The sequence below is a fragment of the Hyla sarda genome, chromosome 6 (genome assembly GCF_029499605.1).
Source record: "Hyla sarda isolate aHylSar1 chromosome 6, aHylSar1.hap1, whole genome shotgun sequence".
Taxonomy (NCBI): Eukaryota; Metazoa; Chordata; class Amphibia; order Anura; family Hylidae; genus Hyla; species Hyla sarda.
In genome coordinates this window covers 284164187-284184272 of record NC_079194.1, presented here as the reverse complement: position 1 = coordinate 284184272, position 20086 = coordinate 284164187, and the positions used below count along the sequence as shown (strand labels likewise).

The following is a 20086-nucleotide window of genomic DNA, read 5'->3' as shown; positions in this document are numbered from 1 at the left end:
TTTAACTTTCTGAAGCCAGATGATATATAAGAAAAAGTTTTTTACTGGATAACCCCTTTAAATCCGCAGAGGTTAACTCGCAGAAAATTTAGACATGTGAACATACCCTGAAAGGGGTACTCCGCCCATAGCATCTTATCCCCTATCCAAAGGATAGGGGATAAGATGTCAGATCGCCGGGGTCCCGCTGCGGCACCCCACTATCATTACTGCACAGAGCAAACTCGCTCTGTGCGTAATGATGGCCCAATACAGGGGCCGGAGCATCGTTACATCACGGCCCCGCCCTCTCATGACGTCACGGCCCGCCCCCTCAATACAAGTCTATGGGAGGGGACGCCCCCTCCCATAGACTTGCATTAAGGGGGCGGGCCGTGAAGTCACGAGGGGTCGGGGCCGTGATGTAACGATGCTCTGGCCCCTGTATTGCCCGTCATTACGCACAGAGAGAGTTTGCTCTGTGCAGTAATGATAGCGGGGTGCAGCAGCGGAAATCCCAGGGGTCCCCAGCAGCGGAACCCCAGCGATCTGACATCTTATGGGAGTCACACCTTATGGCAGTCACGCCCCCTCCCATAGACTTGCATTGAGTGGCGTTATGAGGGGGCGGGACTATAACGTCACAAGCTCCCGGCGCCGGCTCCAGCGTTCGGAACAGTTTGTTCCAGGCGCTGAGCAGCGGAGTACCCCTTTAAGTAGGAAGATCGGGCAAGGTCGGATACTCTGCTAGTTAATTAATAAAAATGCATGTTTCCCAAGCGTCTCTGCCATTGTTAAGAACTATATACAGTTTGAAACTCCTTGACGTTTCACTTTATAATTTTACCTATGTTTTTTTATTAATTTTTTTACACATTTTTTAATTCTGTTCTAATAAACTTAGAGGATTTTTTTTTATCAGGAAGCTGGTGACACCATTTCTACTGTTTGGATCCTCAATTCATAAAGTCACTTTAAAGGGGTACTCCCGTGGAAAACTTTTTTATTATTATTTTTTTTTTAATCAACTGGTGCCAGAAAGTTAAACAGATTTGTAAATCACTTCTATTAAAAAATCTTAATCCTTCCAGTACTTTTTAGGGGCTGTATACTAAAGAGAAATCCAAAAAAGAAATGCATTTCCTGTGATGTCCTGACCACAGTGCTCTTTGCTGACCTCTGCTGTCTGTTTTAGGAACTGGAGAAAATCCCCATAGCAAACATATGCTTCTCTGGACAGTTCCTAAAATGGACAGCAGAGGTCAGCAGAGAGCACTGTGGTCAGGACATCACAGGAAATGCATTTCTTTTTTTTGGATTTCTCTTTAGTATACAGCCCCTAAAAAAGTACTGGAAGGATTAAGATTTTTTAATAGAAGTGATTTACAAATCTGTTTAACTTTCTGGCACCAGTTGATTTAAAAAAAAAAAAAAAAGTTTTCAACGGGAGTACCCCTTTAAAAACAGTATATTACAGATTTTCCAGCATCGTAGTGAACGTCCTGCCACAACAAACCTCTTATCAGATCTTATGGACCCGGCAATTTATTAGTGGCCGTATCTGTTCTACACATATTTGCCTCTCTTAGGAAAATTTTAACCATTGACTTTCATGTTCCTCATTTTACTGTTAATTCCATTAGGCGGGCTGGTTGCCAGAAACACCAGGTCTGCTTTGTCTGGCAGCGTCAGGGATGTAAATTTCAGCGCTGTTATTTCACTATAACTGAGACATGAGACACTCGTTTGTCAATACGTTAACCGCGTCTGTTACTAAAATTTGCAAATGAGGAAGTGGAAAAATGGCTGCCCCCCGGCTATCTGGCAGAGAAGTCCTATTGTGCAAGCGGTCAATATTTGGAGACTGTTGCTATAGGAACTAAAGCAGAAATTGAACACATCATTTACAGTGATCCTTCAACTTACAATGGCCTCAACATACAAATAGTTTCAACATACAATGGTCTTTTCTGGACCATTGTAACTTGAAACCAGACTCAACATACAATGCTATGGACAGACCAGAACTGTGATACATGTCAATGGCTGGAAGAACCGACCAATCAGAATGGAAATTTACACCTGTACTACTAAAGTGCATGCACTGACTGGTGTCTGGTAGCGCCTTCCTACAATACAGGGAGGTACTACATGTTCTGTATTACTCTTTACCTAGGCCATGGTTAGCTGCTCCTTTGGACACAGGTAAGGGCGGCTCCATTTTGCATGTACTGTACAGGACCCTGAAGAAGCTCCTGTCCTCTATATAGACCAATCTTTCCTATCCAGGGTGCCTCCAGCTGTTGCCAAACTACAACTCCCAGCATGCCTGGACAGCCTTTGGCTGTCCAGGCATGCTGGGAGTTGTAGTTTTGCAACAGCTGGAGGCACCCTGGATGGGAAACACTGACATAGACAGTGATTACAGCTCCCAGCAGATCTTTATTACTTTTATATGTACAATCTTGCTTTATCTATATTAGTTATCTACTTATTTCTATTTACTCCTCACTTTTTCCTATTTTTGGATGACATTTTGGTGGCTTCAGAACCAATTACCAGCTTTCCATAGAGTTATGGTCTCAACTAGAGATGAGCGAACTTACAGTAAATTCGATTTGTCACGAACTTCTCAACTCGGCAGTTGATTACTTATCCTGCATAAATTAGTTCAGCTTTCCGGTGCTCAAGTGGGCCAGAAAAGGTGGATACAGTCCAAGGAAAGAGTCTCCTAGGACTGTATCCACCTTTTCCAGCCCACCGGAAAGCTGAACTAATTTATGCAGGATAAGTCATCAACTGCCAAGCCGAGAAGTTCATGACGAATCGAATTTACTGTAAGTTTGCTCATCTCTAGCCTCAACATACAATGGTTTCAACATACAATGGTCGTCCTGGAACCAATTAAAGGGGTACTCCGGTGAAAAACTATTTATTTTTTTTTTTTTTTTTTTATCAACTGGTGCCAGAAAGTTAAACAGATTTGTAAATGACTTCTATTAAAAACTCTTAATCCTTCCTGTACTTATTAGCTGTTGAATACTACAGTGGAAATTATTTTCCGTTTGAAACACAGAGCTGTCTGCTGACATCACGAGCACAGTGCTCTCTGCTGACATCTCTGTCCATTTTAGGAACTGTCCAGGGTAAAAGGAAATCCCCATAGCAAACATATGCTGTTCTGAACAGTTCATAAAATGGACAGAGATGTCAGCAGAGAGCACTGTGCTCGTGATGTCAGCAGACGGTTCTGTGTTTCAAAAAGAAAATAATTTCTGCTGTAGTATTCAGCAGCTAATAAGTACAGGAAGGATTAAGATTTTTTTAATAGAAGTAATTTACAAATCTGTTTAACTTTCTGGCACCAGTTGATTAAAAAAAAAAAAGTTTTTCACCGGAGTACCCCTTTAATATTGTAACTTGAGGGACCACTGTACTTTACTCTTATGTCGCTCTTTACCCTCAAACTCTCCTAATTTTTTTGTATTTTTCCTTATTGTGCAGCCGCATTAAGAGCAACGTGGATGGCCGATACCTGATGGACAGTGTCCCGTTTAGCTGCTGTAACCCCAACTCTCCCAGACCTTGTATCCAGATGCAGATCACCAATAACTCAGCGCATTACAGCTACAGCTACCAGACGGATGAACTCAACATATGGGTGAAGGGCTGCCGGGAAACCTTGTTGAGCTACTATACTGGAATTATGGCCACAAATGGGGCGGCTGTAACTTTTTATTTTCTTATCCAGGTAAGGACAAATTTCTCAGGACCATTGGTAAACTTATAAGAGAAACAACAACACCTCAAAGGCTTACACCGCAATGTCAACTGTGGGGGATATAGGAAAAGTTATTTTTATTTTTTTTAAATATTTTATTTATTTTTTAATATATAAATATTTTTTATTTTTTTATATTATATATATATATTTTTTTTTTTTTTTTTTTTTATATTTTACTTTTTTGGTTCAAGCAACACCATTTAGGCTTTTTTTTTTACATCACTTTGCTGGGTCAGAAATTACCCAAAGCAAATACCAAACGTATCCATTAACCCTCATATTCCATCAGAAGCCAGAAGAAGGTCATTTTGGCCTCCATTGGACTGGCCTCATTGCTCAGTTAAAGGGGTGCTCCACTGGAAAACATTTTTCTTTTTAAATCAACTGGAAAAGTTAAACAAATTTGTAAATTACTTCTATTAAAAAATCTTAATCCTTCCAGTACTTATCAGCCGCTGTTATGATCCACAGGAAGTTCTTTTCTTTTTGAATTTCCTTTCTGCCTGACCACAGTGCTCTCTGCTGACACCTCTGTCCATTTTAGGAACTGTCCAGAGTAGGAGCAAATCTCCATAGCAAACCTATACTGCTCGGAACAGTTCTTAAAATGGACTGAGGTGTCAGCAGAGAGCACTGTGGTCAGGCAGAAGGGAAATTCAAAAAGAAAAGCACTTCCTTTGGAGCATACAGCAGCGGATAAGTACTGGAAGGATTAAGATTTTTTAATAGAAGTAATTTACAAATCTGTTTAACTTTCTGGCACCAATTGATTTAATAATAATAATAATAATAATAATAATAATAATGTTTTCCAGTGGTGTGCCCCTTTAACTATAGAGAGTTCTCATTTTAACACCCTATTGACAAGGTAGTGACTGCCTTTTAAAAGTCTCTAGGCATTGTTGCATTCTAAGGGCTGTCAATGGTGACAAGAACATAAACACTCTTGCCTTTAAAAGGGGTACTCCGATGGAAAACATTTTTGTTTTAAATCAACTTGTGCCAGAAAGTTAAACAGATATGTAAATTACTTCTATTTAAAAATCTTAATCCTTCCAAGATGTCAGCTGCTTTATGCACCACGTGAAGTTTTTTTCTTTTTGAAATTATTTTCTGTTTGACCACAGTGGTCTCTGCTGACACCTCTGTCCATGTCAGGAACTGTCCAGAGCAGGAGAGGTTTACTATAGGGATTTGCTCCTGCTCTGGACAGTTCCTGACATGGACAGAGGTGTCAGCATAGAGCACTGTGGTCAGACAGAAAAAAAAATTCAAAAAGATAAGAACATCTGTGGAGCATACAGCAGCTGATAAGTACCGGAAGGATTACGATTTTTAAACAGAAGTAATTTACATATCTGTTTAACTTTCTGGCACAAGTTAATTTAAAAGAAATGATGGTGGTGATCACCCAGTTGACAGTCCTGCCCCAAAGCTGATTTCGCACAGGCATAGAAATACAGATGCATTTTTGTGTATTGCGGCTGTCAGTCCTGGTTTGACTGCGAGTTTGATGTGAATGATGTCAGTACGGGGCATCAACTAAAGATCAGGTTGGGATATGAGGATGTGATTTGAGAACGGGATATGAGCTTGGGATATCAGAACAGGAGGTGAGAATAGGAAATGAGATCCAGGATACAAGGACGGGATATGAGATCCGAAATATGAGGTGAGGATATTAAGACGGGACATGAGGTGGGGATATGAAGATGGGATATTAGGATGGGACATGAGATCCGAAATATGAGGTGGGGATATGAAGACGGAATATGAGGTTGGGATATGAAGATGGGATATTAGGATGGGATATGAGATCCGAAATATGAGGTGGGGATATGAAGATGGGATATTAGGATGGGATATGAAGACGGAATATGAGGTGGGGATATGAAGATGGGATATTAGGATGGGATATGAGATCCGAAATATGAGGTGGGGATATGAAGACGGAATATGAGGTTGGGATATGAGATCCGAAATATGAGGTGGGGATATGAAGACGGGATATGAGGTGGGGATATGAAGATGGGATATTAGGATGGGATATGAAGACGGAATATGAGGTGGGGATATGAAGATGGGATATTAGGATGGGATATGAGATCCGAAATATGAGGTGGGGATATGAAGACGGAATATGAGGTTGGGATATGAAGATGGGATATTAGGATGGGATATGAAATCCGAAATATGAGGTGGGGATATGAAGATGGGATATTAGGATGGGATATGAAGACGGAATATGAGGTGGGGATATGAAGATGGGATATTAGGATGGGATATGAGATCCGAAATATGAGGTTGGCATATGAAGACGGAATATGAGGTTGGGATATGAAGACGGAATATGAGGTGGGGATAGGAAGATGGGATATTAGGATGGGATATGAGATCCGAAATATGAGGTTGGCATATGAAGACGGAATATGAGGTGGGGTTATGAAGATGGGATATGAGATCCGAAATATGAGGTTGGGATATGAAGACGGAATATGAGGTCGGGATATGAAGATGGAATATTAGGATAGGATATAAAAAGGGATATACGGTGGGGATATTAGGATGTGATGTGAGGTCGGGATATGAAGACAGAATATGAGGACGGGATATTAAGACAGGATATTAAAATGAGATATGAGGTCAAACTATGAGATATGAGGACCGGATATGAGAACCGGATAGCGTCATTTTTGCATCAACTGAAGCTCAGGGAGGTTGTTCATCCATAAAGCGGTCCCATGGCTGCCACACAGACAGGAACAGCGGCACTGTATTATTCAAATAGGCAGTAAGAGACTCAAAGGACCGGATCTCCCGTATACGAGCCAAGAGGTCACTCTCCGAAGGCGGTACAGATTTCTTTCAGTATTTTGTTATAAAAGAGTCTTGGCAGCAAGGACAATATGCAGAAATAGATTAAAGGGCCCTATGAGAAAGATGGAGAAGATAGATCAAAGGATCGAGAGGGACAGAAAGACTCAAGACCCAGCTGACCAAACACTGGACCATCCTCCAATAACCCCAAACCAGGGGGAAGGCCTAAAAAACATGAAAGATAGTCCCCAACCCCACCCCACCCCACAACACCAGCACTGTGGAGGGATAGTCGGATTCAACCTATTAAGCAGCACCGGAGTGTGGTACCAACTCAAAAGCATTTTATATTGGGTCTCCTTATACGTAGTACAAATAGAGGCCTTAGAGGCCCGTTCCCAAATCATCCTCCACTGAGGTAGAGTAATAGAGTAGAATAATAGAAGGGTTCAAGTCCTCCTCCCAGCGACTTATATATCGTTGCGATGGGGCAGCCCCACCCTGGGGAGTGTGAAGAAAAGAATAAATGGCAGAAAGGAGTCATTTCGCCAGAGGTGGCATAATTGCTCAAAGCCGGTAGGCAATGAAACAATCCTGGACCCCAATGTAGAAGACATATAGGGGGAGATTTATCAAAACCTGTGCAGAGGAAGAGTGGTGCAGTTGCCCATAGCAACCAATCAGATTGCTTCTTTCATTTTCCACAGGCCTCTAAAGAGGCCTGTGGAAAATGAAAGAAGCAATCTGATTGGTTGCTATGGGCAACTACACCACTCTTCCTCTGCACAGGTTTTGATAAATCTCCCTAATAGTGACTCATCTGGAGATGGAGCCGCTCGGAGGAGGGGAAAAAAAAGACCAGCAAAAAAGACCCTGTGATCCCCATTCCCTCCCCATAACCGAGGTCATATCAGCAGGAAGACTAGGGTGGTAGGGAGAAGAGGAGGAAAAAAGCTTAAACTTCCTAGTACAATATCCGCAGACATAGCGAGAAAAGGAAGGATCTGCAGCAATTCCACAGGATGCAGACGATGGTCCGGATTTGAGGATGAATATGTTATTTTAACATTAAAAAAGCCAATTAAAATCCTCAGTTGTGGATTGTGCTGCTGATCCACAACATATCCACGGCAGAATCCACAACACCTGTGGTTTTAGACCACTTTACAGAAGTCAATGGAAAAAAATCTGCAACCCAACAATTGACATGTTGCTGATTAAAGAAGAAATGCGGCGCAAAACTTTTAAAGGGGTACTCCGGTGAAAACCTTTTTTTCTTTTAAATCAACTGGTGGCAGAAAGTAAAAGATATTTGTAAATTACTTCTATTAAAAAATCTTAATCCTTCCAGGACTTATTAGCAGCTGAATGCTACAGAGGAAATACCTTTCTTTTTGGAACTCTGATGACATCACGAGCACAGTGCTCTCTGCTGACATCTCTGTCCATTTTAGCAACCGTGCATAGCAGATGTATGCTAAGGGCAGCATGGTGGCTCAGTGGTTAGCACTGCTGCCTTGCAGTGCTGGGGACTTGGGTTCAAATCCCACTAAGGACAACAATAAATAAAGCATCATTATTATAATAACGTCAGCAGAGAGAACTGTGGTCGTGATGTCATCAGAGAGCATTCCAAAAAGAAAAGAATTTCCTCTGTAGTATTCAGCAACTAACAAGTACAGGAAGGATTAAGATTTTTTAATAGAAGTAATTTACAAATATGTTTAACTTTCTGCCACCAGTTGATTTAAAAGAAAAAAGGTTTTCACCGGAGTACCCCTTTAAGTTTCCCTGTGCTCGGGCTGCAAAAAACTAAACAAACAATCTTTAACTCACCTTCCTACGTTCCCCCGTTGCTCCGGTATCGGTGTCCAGTTCCTCCAGCGCTGCTCAGCTCCATGTTCTTAGGCTCGGAACGTCACACTGCGGTCAGCGTATCACCGGCAGCAGCAATGTTCCGTCTTGGCCGTTGATCTGCTGAGCACACGGTCATGTAAGGAGCTCGGGCCCCGCGTTTTTCCCTGCTGCCCGGGCTCCTTACATGACAGTGCGCTCAGCCTATCACCGGCCGAGGCAGGACATCACTGCAGTTGGCGATACAATGGCTGCAGTTTGACGCTTTGAGGTTAAGAAGTAGGGAGCCAAGCAGCGCCGGAGGAACGGGACGCCGATTCCGGTGCAATGGGGAAACGTAGGAAGGTGAGTTAAAGTTTGTTTTTTTAAAGGGGGTTATCCAGGAAAAAAACTTTTTTTTTTATAGATATCAACTGGCTCCAAAAAGTTAAACTGATTTGTATATTACTTCTATTAAAAAATCTTAATCCTTTCAGTACTTATGAGCTGATGAAGTTGAGTTGTCCTTTTCTGTCTAAGTGCTCTCTGATGACACGTGTCTCGGGAACCGCCCAGTTTAGAAGCAAATCCCCATAGCAAACCTCTTCTACTCTGTGCAGTTCCCGAGACAAGCAGAGATGTCAGCAGAGAGCACTGTTGCCAGACAGAAAACAACAACAACTCAACTTCAGCAGCTGATAATTATTGAAAGGATTAAGATTTTTTAATAGAAGTAATTTACAAATCTGTTTAACTTTCTGGATCCAGTTGATAAAAATAAATAAAATAAGTTTTTTTTCCTGGAATACCCCTTTAATTTATGCAGCCCAGGCACGGGGAAACTTAAAAGTTTTGCGCCGCATTTCTCCTTTAAAAATCCACAGATTGATATCTCCTGCAGATTTTTCGGCCTTCACATGTTGATTAGATAGTGGAAATCGAATCCCCCTTCTTGCTACTGTAAGGCCTGGTTCACGCTAAGGAATTTCTGACCGGAATTCCGCTTGGAAATTTCGTTCGGAAATTCCAGGCCAGCAGAATCCCCCGCTGCCCAGTGTACACTACGGAATTTCAGCTGCGGACGTTTCGACGCTAAAATTCTACTGCCAAAAGAATTAACTTGTTCATTCTTCAGGCGGAATCTCTGATGCTGACATTGCCGTCTATGGGGACGGTAATGCCGGTACGGTGACTGATTTCACTCGGAATCTCAGCCCAGAGATTTACAGTGTGAACCTGCCCTAAGTCTTGCACCAAAATTCTCTGCAGACAATCCACAATGTGTGACCCTAGCCCCTTATGGTATCCAAGGTAATATAACCTTGGGATATATTATATAATCCTTACACTAAAAAGTTCGTGATAAATAGATATATTTTGTCCCTGATTAACAAAGAAGCAAACCGAAAGTGACTGCATAGACATCAATACAGTCAGGCCCAGGTGGTATACAGAACTGCAGTGTAACCTCCATTGATGCTAATTGTGAAATAATTTTTTTTTCCTTTTTATCCTGGATAACCCCTATAGCAGTGGTCTTCAACCTGCGGACCTCCAGATGTTGCAAAACTACAACTCCCAGCATGCACGGACAGCCAACGGCTGTCCGTGCATGCTGGGAGTTGTAGTTTTGCAACATCTGGAGGTCCGCAGGTTGAAGACCACTGCCCTATAGGGTAGGGTCACACGGGAGCGCATCCGCAGAGTTTTTGATGCTGCGGATGCCCTGTCGGCAGTCACAGAGCCACGGCAGAGCAATCCCCCTGCTGCTGTAGCTCTGCATCTCTTCTAGCGACTGCCGTCGGGACATCCGCAGATACGCGCGGAAAAACAAAGCTACGACGGCAGCAGTAGGGGGGGCACGCTCTGCCATGGCTGCCAGCTGCGCATCCGCAGGGTCAAATACGCTGTGGATGCGCTCCCATTTGCACCTTCCCTAAACCAGTACTCCGGATGGAGATGGATTGTTTGCAAATCAACTCGTGCCAGAAAGTTAAACAGATTTGTAAATTACTTCTCTATAAAAATCTTAATCCTTCCAGTACTTATCCGCTGCTGCATGCTCCAGAGGAAGTTGTGTAGTTCTTTCCAGTCTGACCACAGTACTCTCTGCTGCCATCTCTGTCCATGTCAGGAACTGTCTAGAGTAGGAGCAAATCCCCATAGCAAACCTCTCCTGCACTGGACAGTTCCTGACATGGACAGAGGTGTCAGCAGAGAGGACGGTGGTCAGACTGGAAAGAACTACACAACTTCCTGTGGAGCATACAGCAGCTGATAAGTACTGGAAGGATTAAGATTTTTATATAGAAGTAATTTCCAAATCTGTATAACTTTCTGGTACCAGTCGAATATAAATATAATACATTCTCGGGAATACCATTGACTGTGCCTGGACTGTCAATCACGCATTAGTAGGAGTGACTTCAGCCAGGAGCACTGTGACTACCCCAGGATGCCCCACGCCCGAGTGACTACTTGGGCTTCATTACCATACAGCGTGGGTATGTTGTTATAATTACTTTTTTTTTTAACAATCACTGACGTTTAGGAGGATATCAGGATAGGGCAAGCAAACTTATTTAAAAGGGGTACTCCGCTGGAAAACATTTTTTTTTTTAAATCAACTGGAGCCAGAAAGTTAAACAGATTTGTAAATTACTTCTATTTAAAAATCTTACTTCTTTCAGTACTTATCAGCTGCTGTATGCTCCACAGGAAGTTCTTTTCTTCTTGAATGTTCTTTCTGTCTGACCACAGTGCTCTCTGCTGACACCTCTGTCCATTTCAGGAACTGTCCAGAGCAGGATAGGTTTGCTATAAGGGTTTGGTCCTACTCTGGACAGTTCCTTAAATAGACAGAGGTTTCAGCAGAGAGCACTGTGGTCAGACAGAAAGGAAATAAATGCCAGAAACAAATCAACTGGTGCCAGAAAGTTAAACAGATTTGTAAATTACTTCTATATAAAAATCTTAATCCTTCCAGTACTTATCAGAAGTTGTATGCTCCAGAGGAAGTTTTTATAGAGTTGTATGCTCCAGAGGAAGTGTAAATTTTTCCAGTCAAACCACAGTGCTCTCTGCTGCCATATCTGTCCATGTCAAGAACTGTGCAGTGTAGGAGCAAATCCCCATAGCAAACCGCTCCTGCACTGGACAGTTTCTGACATGGACAGAGGTGTCAGCAGAGAGCACTGTGGTCAGTGCTGGAAAGAACTACACCACTTCCTCCGTAGTATACAGCAGCTGATAAGTACGGGAAGGATTAGGATTTTTTAATTGAAGTAATTTACAGGAAGTTGATTTAAAAAAATAAAAAAAGTTTTCCAGTGGAGTACCCCTTTTATTCTGTATACCTTATTGTTATTAGTTAAATAGAGTAAAATCGGGTGTGAGGTTCCCTTTAAGGCTGGGTTCACACACAGTATTTTGTTCAGTATTTTTAGCCAAAACCAGGAGTGGGTCCAAAACGCAGAAAACTATGCAAATCTTTTCATTACAGTGGGTTTTGGCTTAAAAACACTGACCAAAGTACTGTGAGTGAACCCAGCTTAAAAGTGTAGAGCAGTGTTTCCCAACCAGGGTGCCTCCAGCTGTTGCAAAACTACAACTCCCAGCATGCCAGGACAGCCGGAAAGTGGGGAAACACCGGCGTAGAACCACCGCTTTGTTACACGGGGAGGGGAAGCCATAAATGATCACCAGCTGTCTGGGGCGAGGTTCCTGCCAAACAACTCCCTATATGTCAACTTCCCGCACCTCTGTGAACAGGACTTTTTCAGCTTTTGAGCAGCATAAGATATTGATTCCCGGAGTTACCGAACGTGTCAATGATCCGGTATAAAGGAGGCATCCGCATCACTCAGATCAGATTTGGCAGGGTTAGTAGAGCGTTTACTCGGATTGAGCAATCTCTCCCCCTCATCTGTAACGTCTACAGAAACCACATCCTGCTTATTTAGGACTTTGTCCGAAAAATCTATTTATCTGTTTAAAGAAGAGAAAAAAAAAATATATAACACTGCAAAACAAAGCGTATCAGATATACTGCTGTGTAAATCAGAGCGGAGAAGGTTTTAATAAAGGGGTTTCCTGGGACATTTTTTTGTTATTGATAAAATGAAGTACTTGGCACTTAAAGGGGTACTCCGGTGAAAACATTTTTTTTTATTTTATTTATTTTATTTTTTAAAATCAACTGGGAACAGAAAGTTAAACAGATTTGTAAATTAGAAGAAGGAAAAGTGGAACGGCCGGCACGCTTAAAACTCCAAGTTTATTGCAGCTTTAAAATAGTCAGGAACAAGGTGAACAAACAGTCAGTATGCACGGTTAAAACCGTGCATACTGACTGTTTGTTCACCTTGTTCCTGACGATTTTGAACCTGCAATAAACTTGGAGTTTTAGGGTGCGTTCACACGCTCTCTTTGTTTTTGCGGGTTTTTGAAAGTTTGAAAGGGGGCGGGCTCTTCTCGGCTATCTGCAGCAGATTTTCCACGGAGGAATTTACGCTGCGGAAAATCTGCCGCAAGCCCCATTGAAGTCAGTAGGGACTGCGGCAGATTTTCCTCAGTGTAAATTCCGCCACGGAAAATCTGATATGGACAGCCCAGAAGAGCCCGCCCCTTTCAAATACGCAGCAGAAAACCCGCAAAAACTAAGAGCGTGTGAACGTACCCTTAAGTGTGCCGGCCATTCCACTTTTCCTTCTTCTGCTTGACGAGAGTTGGACCGTGCACCGCGCCCTCAGTGAGATGACAACTTCCTTGCCGTTAGATTTGTAAATCACTTCTATTCAATTATCTCAATCCTTCCACTACTTATCAGCTGCTGTATGCTCCAGAGGAAGTTCTTTTCTTTTTGAATTTATTTTCTGTCTGACCACAGTGCTCTCTGCTGACACCTCTGTCCATGTCAGGAACTGTCCAGAGTAGGAGCAAATCCCCATAGCAAACCTATAGTTCCTGACATGGACAGAGGTGTCAGCAGAGAGCACTATGGTCAGACAGAAAATTAACTTAAAAAAAAAGAAAAGAACTTCCTGTGAAGCATACAGCAGCTGATAAGTACTGGAAGGGTTAAGATTTTGTAATAGAAGTAATTTAACTGTTTAACTTTCTGGCACCAGTTGATTTAAAAAAATTAAACAAACTAGTTTTCCACTGAAGTACCTCTTTAAAGGAAAACGGTCACATCTTCACTCCCGCACTAAACACAGGTACTGACATATGATCCCTAACTTGCCGGAATCGTCCGGCCGTAATCTTAGTTTGTCTATATATATGCAATGTGGCTGTAACTGGCACAGGCGGGGTTTTCAGGAGCCTAGTGTCACTGTGATGTCAGCGCCGCCCACTTATGAATATTCATCCCCCCTCCCTCCGGCTCTCCCTCTCCCCAACGCTCCTCATTGGTCTTCACTGCACATGTCAGGAAGCGGCACATACACAGTGAAGACCAGTTAGGAGCGGCGGGGAGAGGGAGAGCCGGATGGAGGGGGGATGAATATTCATAAGCGCTCGGTGGTGACGTCACAGTGCCACTAACCTCCTGAAAACCCCGCCCGTGCCAGTTACAGGCACATTTGCATATATAGAAAAACTAAGATTGCGGGCGAACGGCCGGACGGACCCAGGCAAGGTAGGTGTCATATGAATCAGCGTCCCCCGCACTATCCGTCAGTACCTGTGGTTAGTGCAGGAGTGAACATGTGACCGTTTTCCTTTAAAGGAATACTTTAAAGGCGAAAATGAACGTATCCCTTATCCACAGTATAGGGGATAAACAGCTGATCGCTGGGGGTCCAACCGCTGCCCCCCCCTCGTGATTGCCAGGACAGGTGAATTTAGATTGAGAGCCCCAATGAGGACAGAGACCAATTTAAGTGTACAGCTTCGGACTCTGTGTGCGCTATATAAACAAAAAATGATTATTATAATTGCATGCTATAGACGGTGGAAGTTGCAATTGCCACTACACTTTATGCACTGTGACAGGCAGCTATTATACGATTTCCTTAGACCTTGGCAGCAATCCGACCATGTGATGTGGGTCACTTTGTCCAAATGTTATACATTTCTTTCTGTAGGGAACCAGTCTTCAGATTTTACCATACATATAGTGCAGCAACATGTCGTTTATGGTAAAATCTTCTACTCACCATCCCTAGAGGATGTTCCTGTCTGCAAGGATGGTGAAGATATGAAGTTGGAAAGTAATTCCCTGGGCAGGAGCTATACTCACCTGGTCCCCCTGCTTCGGCTACAAAAAAGCCTCTTCAGCGTGATTGCCAGCCCTCGACACAGCTCTGTTCCCTAATCAGCATAGCTATGCTGCGGGCCGTCAATCATGTTGAGGGAGCGTGATTACAGCCGAAGCAGCGGGACCAGGTAAGTATAGCCCCCCATCCAGTGGACCACTTACGGGGTCGGCGGGGAAGACTAACAAACATCATATCCTCAACATTCCTTCCAGCAGGACCGTCTCCCGGGGATGGTAAAGAAGATAATTTTACCATCTATAACGCATTGCCACGCGCTATGTATGGCAAAATCTGATGTCAGGTTCCCTTTAAAGGGGTAGTCCAGGATTACAAAAACTTGTCTGCTTTCTTCCTAAAACAGTGCTACACTTGTCCACAGGATGTGTGTGTGGAATTGCATCTCAGCGCCAATCACTTCAATGGAGCTGAGCTGCAACACCAGACACCACCTATGGACAGGTGTGGCGCTATTTCTGAAAATAAGCAGCCTCGTTTTTGTTATTCTGAGCAATCCCTTTGTCTTATGGCTAGTGCAGGTCCTGAGGGGTGGGAGCATGACACAGGGCTTCTCTCATTGGTGGGTTCTGCTCCTCATGCCCTGCACAGTAGATCTGTTATGCTAGGAGTGTTTCTTTAATCTAGCAAGGGATTATTAATAAATCGTAGGCTGCTTAGCCTGCCGGTGACCTGGAGACTTCACCCACTGGGCATCAGCTCTACTTTTCCTGTATAACAATGCAGGGCACACATCCAGACTGCACATATTTTCATAAAGCTGTATTGTGAGTACGTGCTGTTCCGATCTACTGAATGATAGGAGAATTTCTCTATTTGTCCGTTCTCATACATATGCATTAGTACAAGTCCCAACAATTTAGATTTATTAGGAAAATAGGTACAAGAAAGCGAAATTTCAAGGAATGTTAATCAATCAAATACCTGTCTTGATTTACACATCTAGCTAGTGCAACGTTATGCTCCTACAATTTGGATCTTTCTTAAAGGGGTATTCCAGGAATATTTTTTATTTGACTATGCTGCAGGGGCTGCACCGTTAGTGTAGTTCATAATATAGTGTCTGTACCTGTTTTCACAACGATGTGATCTTTGCCCCGATGTTTATTTTTAACAGTATACAAAATGAGTGTTGTCTCAGGTTTTCCCAGGTTGCAGTGCGGCCCGAAACATTACATCGCTAGTCAGGTGTTCAAAGGAGCCTGTCTGCTTCAATGGGTAGTTGGACTGCTGAGTGGAAGGGAGATCATTCTGCAAAAACATTTTAGTTTTGTAACAGCTGGAGGCACCCTGGTTAGAAAACACTGGTCTATTATTTACAGCACAGCATGGAAGGCAGCTCAGGTGTGCTTCAGTGGGTGGGATGGCTGATGTGTGGGAGGAAGAAAAGTGACCTCACACTTACAAAGGGATCCTGGGACTTGTAGTTGGAGGGAGGGAACGCCAACAGGAAATTGCCATTTCACAAAAAGAAAGCCACAGTATTATAGTGGACTTACAACACAGACATTTAGCTTGAAGATAAGCACAGACCCTTCTTAAGCATGTCCAGTACTGTCTAACAGGTATGTACTAAAATCACCTTATATAGGATAAACCCTTTAAGCCTTAGAATTATAAAATTAAGGTAGGTACTAGGGCAAATGCTGGATAGGACTGCATAAAGCACGAATGTGCAAGCTACGTGTCCTGGAAGTATAGCGAAATGCCGACCTATTGTTACAATCACCAATATGTAACTGTATGCTACCCAGGTTGTACATTGAATATTTTTGAATAATTTTGATCTTGTTAAACATGTCCTTGTATCATCTCTCATTTTAGGCCTCGGTGCTGGTCAGCTTGCGTCTCCTCCAGACGTCCATGGATAAGATTACCGGTGTGGAGGATTTGCAGACTGATTCTGAAGGATTTCTTCTGGAGAAAGGTGTAGGGGAAACCATCAATAGTGGTCTGGAGAAAACGAAGGCCCTGTTCAAGTCCAGTACTGGGGAGGCAGGTGGCGGAGAGGCTGGAGCCAGCTAAATGGGATGGAGGTGTAGACAGGGGCCGAGATTGTATAGACTGTAGAGATAACCCGAGGCTGCTTATATTATTACTTACCCTATGTACAGAAGACCCAAAGGTCCTTTCCCTTATGTATGGCATATGATGTGGCCTATGGCTATAAGGAAATTGTTGGAGGGGGGCACCCACCCGGTTGTAGCTGCCAATATGTAAATTCAGCAGAGACCAAAATAAAAGGCTGCAATACAGTGTCTTGTGCGGTGCAGGGTGAAGGGGGGTTGTGACGACCACAAATGGGGGCGACAAAATATTCCGGACATGACAAGTATCGGCAGAAATAGATCCCAGAAAGGAAAGAGCGATAAAGGTTTCCTTCTCCCCTCTATAGGATCCATTCGTGTAGTCTATAAAAACTGTAAACCAGGCAAAATGTAATGTGTGAACCTGACCTTAAAAAGCTCGAAGTAAATCTGCAGCGTACATGATCCGTAGAGCCTGCGTGCTGGAAATAAATAAAAATCCATGAGAAGATACGTTGTAACATCTTTATTTGCTAAATCCCACCTAGATGTGGAATAGAAAAAACAAACAAAAAAACTATTAAACAAAAAAAAACACATCACATAAAATCATAAAAGATTCTGAATAAATTATAAAGAAACGTTTATACAAAAAAAAGGAGCATGGAGGAACAATATACTCGATAACATTAATAATGCATGCACAACAGATGTCCTCATTTTGGTGCTAAATAAAAAGAGGGCTTTCTCCTAACATGGTTTGGTTCAGGAAGACAACTGTACGCTGCCTTACGGTCAAATCGCACCCGCTAAATATCTACCACACAGGCTTAAAAGGGGTATTCCAGAAAAAAAACTTTTTTATATATATCAACTGGCTCCAGAAAGTTAAACAGATTTGTAAATTACTTCTATTTAAAAATCTTAATCCTTTCAGTACTTATGAGCTTCTGAAGTTAAGGTTGTTCTTTTCTGTCTAAGTGCTCTCTGATGACACATGTCTCGGGAACCGCCCAGTTTAGAAGAGGTTTGCTATGGGGATTTGCTTCTAAACTGGGCGTTTCCCGAGACAGGTGTCATCAGAGAGCACTTAGAAAAGAACAACCTTAACTTCCGAAGCTCATAAGTACTGAAAGGATTAAGATTTTTTTAATAGAAGTAATTTACAAATCTGTTTAACTTTCTGGACCCAGTTGATATATAAAAAAGTTTTTTCCTGGATAACCCCTTGAAAAGGGGTACTCCGGTGGAAAACTTTTTTTTTTTTTTTTTTTTTTTTTTTTAATCAACTGATGCCAGAAAGCTAAACAGATTTGTAAATTACTTCTATTAAAAAAACCTTATCCTTCCAGTACATATTAGCAGCTGTATGCTACAGAGGAAATTCTTTTCTTTTTTAAATTCCTTTTTTGTCTTGTCCACTGTGCTCTCTGCCAACACCTCTGTCCATGTCAGGAACTGTCCAGAGTAGCATAGGTTGGCTATGGGGATTTTCTCCTGCTCTGGACAGTTCCTGATACAGGCAGAAGTCAGCAGAGAGCACTGTGGACAAGACAAAAAAAAGAAATTCAAAAAGAAAAAAAATAATTTCTTCTGTAGAATACAGCTGCTAAAAAGTACTGGAAGGGTAAAGATTTTTTAATAGAAGTAATTTACAAATCTAAACTTTCTGGCACCAGTTGATTTAAAAATAAAAAATAAAAAAAATAAATACAAAAAGGTTTTCTACCGGAGTACCCTTTATTGGTGGACAGAACTGAAGATAACTTTGCCCCTCAATGATCCCTCTCAGTCAATCTTTAAAATGGGAAAGTAGACACTATCCTAGTGTTTCCTAAACCAGTAGGCCTCCAGCTGTTGCAAAACTACAACTCCCAGCATGCCCGGACAGCCGAAGGATAACGGATGTTTTTTTTTTGTTTTTTGAACATCCATTTCCCATAGACTTCAATGTTAAATTTTAACGGCCGTCTTTTCCTCATTATTTTTGCCGGACCAAAAATGAGTGCATGCACCGTCTTTTGTGCCAGCAAAAATAACGGACATTAGTAAAAACGGACGTACCTGATGCAAAAGGATGGTCAAAAAATATCATTGACATGAATGGGATTTTTTGACGGCCGTTTTCAGGACTTTTTGCCAGGAGTAATGACGGAGGTTTTTACAGGATGATACCTGTAGTGTGAAAGGGGCGTTAGGGAAGTGTTTCCCAAACTGGTGTGCCTCCAGCTGTTGCAAAACTACAACTCCCAGCATGGCCGGACAGCCGAAGGCTGTCCGGACATGCTGGGAGTTGCAGTTTTGCAACATCTGGAGGTCCGCAGGTTGAAGACCACTGTTATAGAGGTTTTTTTTTTTTTTTACTTGTTTATTTTTTAATTGCTGGCAGCCTGGGCAGGACTTAAAAACTTTTTTTATATTAATGCTTTTAACCCCTTAAAGGGGTACTCCGCCCCTAGACATCTTATCCCCTATCCAAAGGATAGGGGATAAGATGTCAGATCGCTGGGGTCCCGCTGCTGGGGACCCCGGGGATCGCTGCTGCAGCACCCCGCTATCATTACTGCGCAGAGCGAGATCGCTCTGCACGTAATGACGGGCAATACAGGGGCCGGAGCATCGTTACGTCACGGCTCCGCCCCTCGTGACATCACGGCCCGCCCCCGTCAATACAAGTCTATGGGAAGGGGCGTGGCGGTCATCACGCCCCCTCCTATAGACTTGCATTAAGGGGACGGGCCGTGATGTCACGAGGGGCGGAGCCATGACGTCACGCTGCTCCGGCCCCTGTATCGCCCGTCATTACGCACAGAGCGATCTCGCTCTGCGCAGTAATGATAGCGGCGTGCCGAGCAGCGGGACCGCGGCGATCTAACATCTTATCCCCTATCCTTTGGATAGGGGGATAAGATGCCAGGGGCGCAGTACCCCTTTAAGGGTCTATTCAGACAGCAGAATTTCCTCACATCCGCACGACTTCCGCTTCCGTATTCATTTGGATGGTTTCTGGCTTGTGCTGAATCCGCATGCAGAAATTCAGAAGCGTGAATGGTAATGCAGAATCCCATTGAAGTCTACCAGGCTTTTATTTGAGACGGAATCCGAATGCGGAAATTCTGCCGTGTGAACAGACCCTAAGGGTCTATTCACACGTACAATATCCTGTGCATATTTGATGTGCAGGAGTTGAAGCTGCAGATTTTAATGTAAACTAAATGACTGAACACCGCATCAAATCCTGCAGATCACATATGCACAGGATATTGTACGTGTGAATACATCTCTTTATGTAGATCATGGCACCTGACAGGGAATCTATATGGGAACAGACTTTTTTTTTTTTAACAATATGAGCTTATATCTCTTTT

At 42.9% G+C, this 20086-nt stretch overlaps 2 protein-coding genes across 4 annotated transcripts in view; one reads left to right on the top strand and one right to left on the bottom strand.

The window, feature by feature from the left end:
* Positions 1–16727, top strand: part of ROM1 (retinal outer segment membrane protein 1) — a 28158-nt gene extending 11431 nt beyond the window's left edge. The window contains exons 2-3 of the mRNA XM_056527537.1: positions 3484–3730; positions 16516–16727. Coding sequence (XP_056383512.1) covers positions 3484–3730; positions 16516–16716 — 448 coding nt within the window. The 3' untranslated portion in view covers positions 16717–16727. The remainder of the gene's footprint in view (positions 1–3483; positions 3731–16515) is intronic.
* Positions 15669–20086, bottom strand: part of B3GAT3 (beta-1,3-glucuronyltransferase 3) — a 34526-nt gene continuing 30108 nt past the window's right edge. Inside the window, exons 7-8 of one of the 3 annotated variants that reach the window (XR_008845379.1) lie at positions 17148–17200; positions 15669–15942 (exon numbers count right to left, since the gene is read on the bottom strand). The gene's annotated coding sequence lies outside the window, so the exon portion shown is untranslated. Of the gene's footprint in view, positions 15943–16744; positions 17201–17232; positions 17263–20086 lie in introns of those variants that run through there. The other 2 variants (XM_056527539.1, XM_056527540.1) reach the window with 2 other exon arrangements.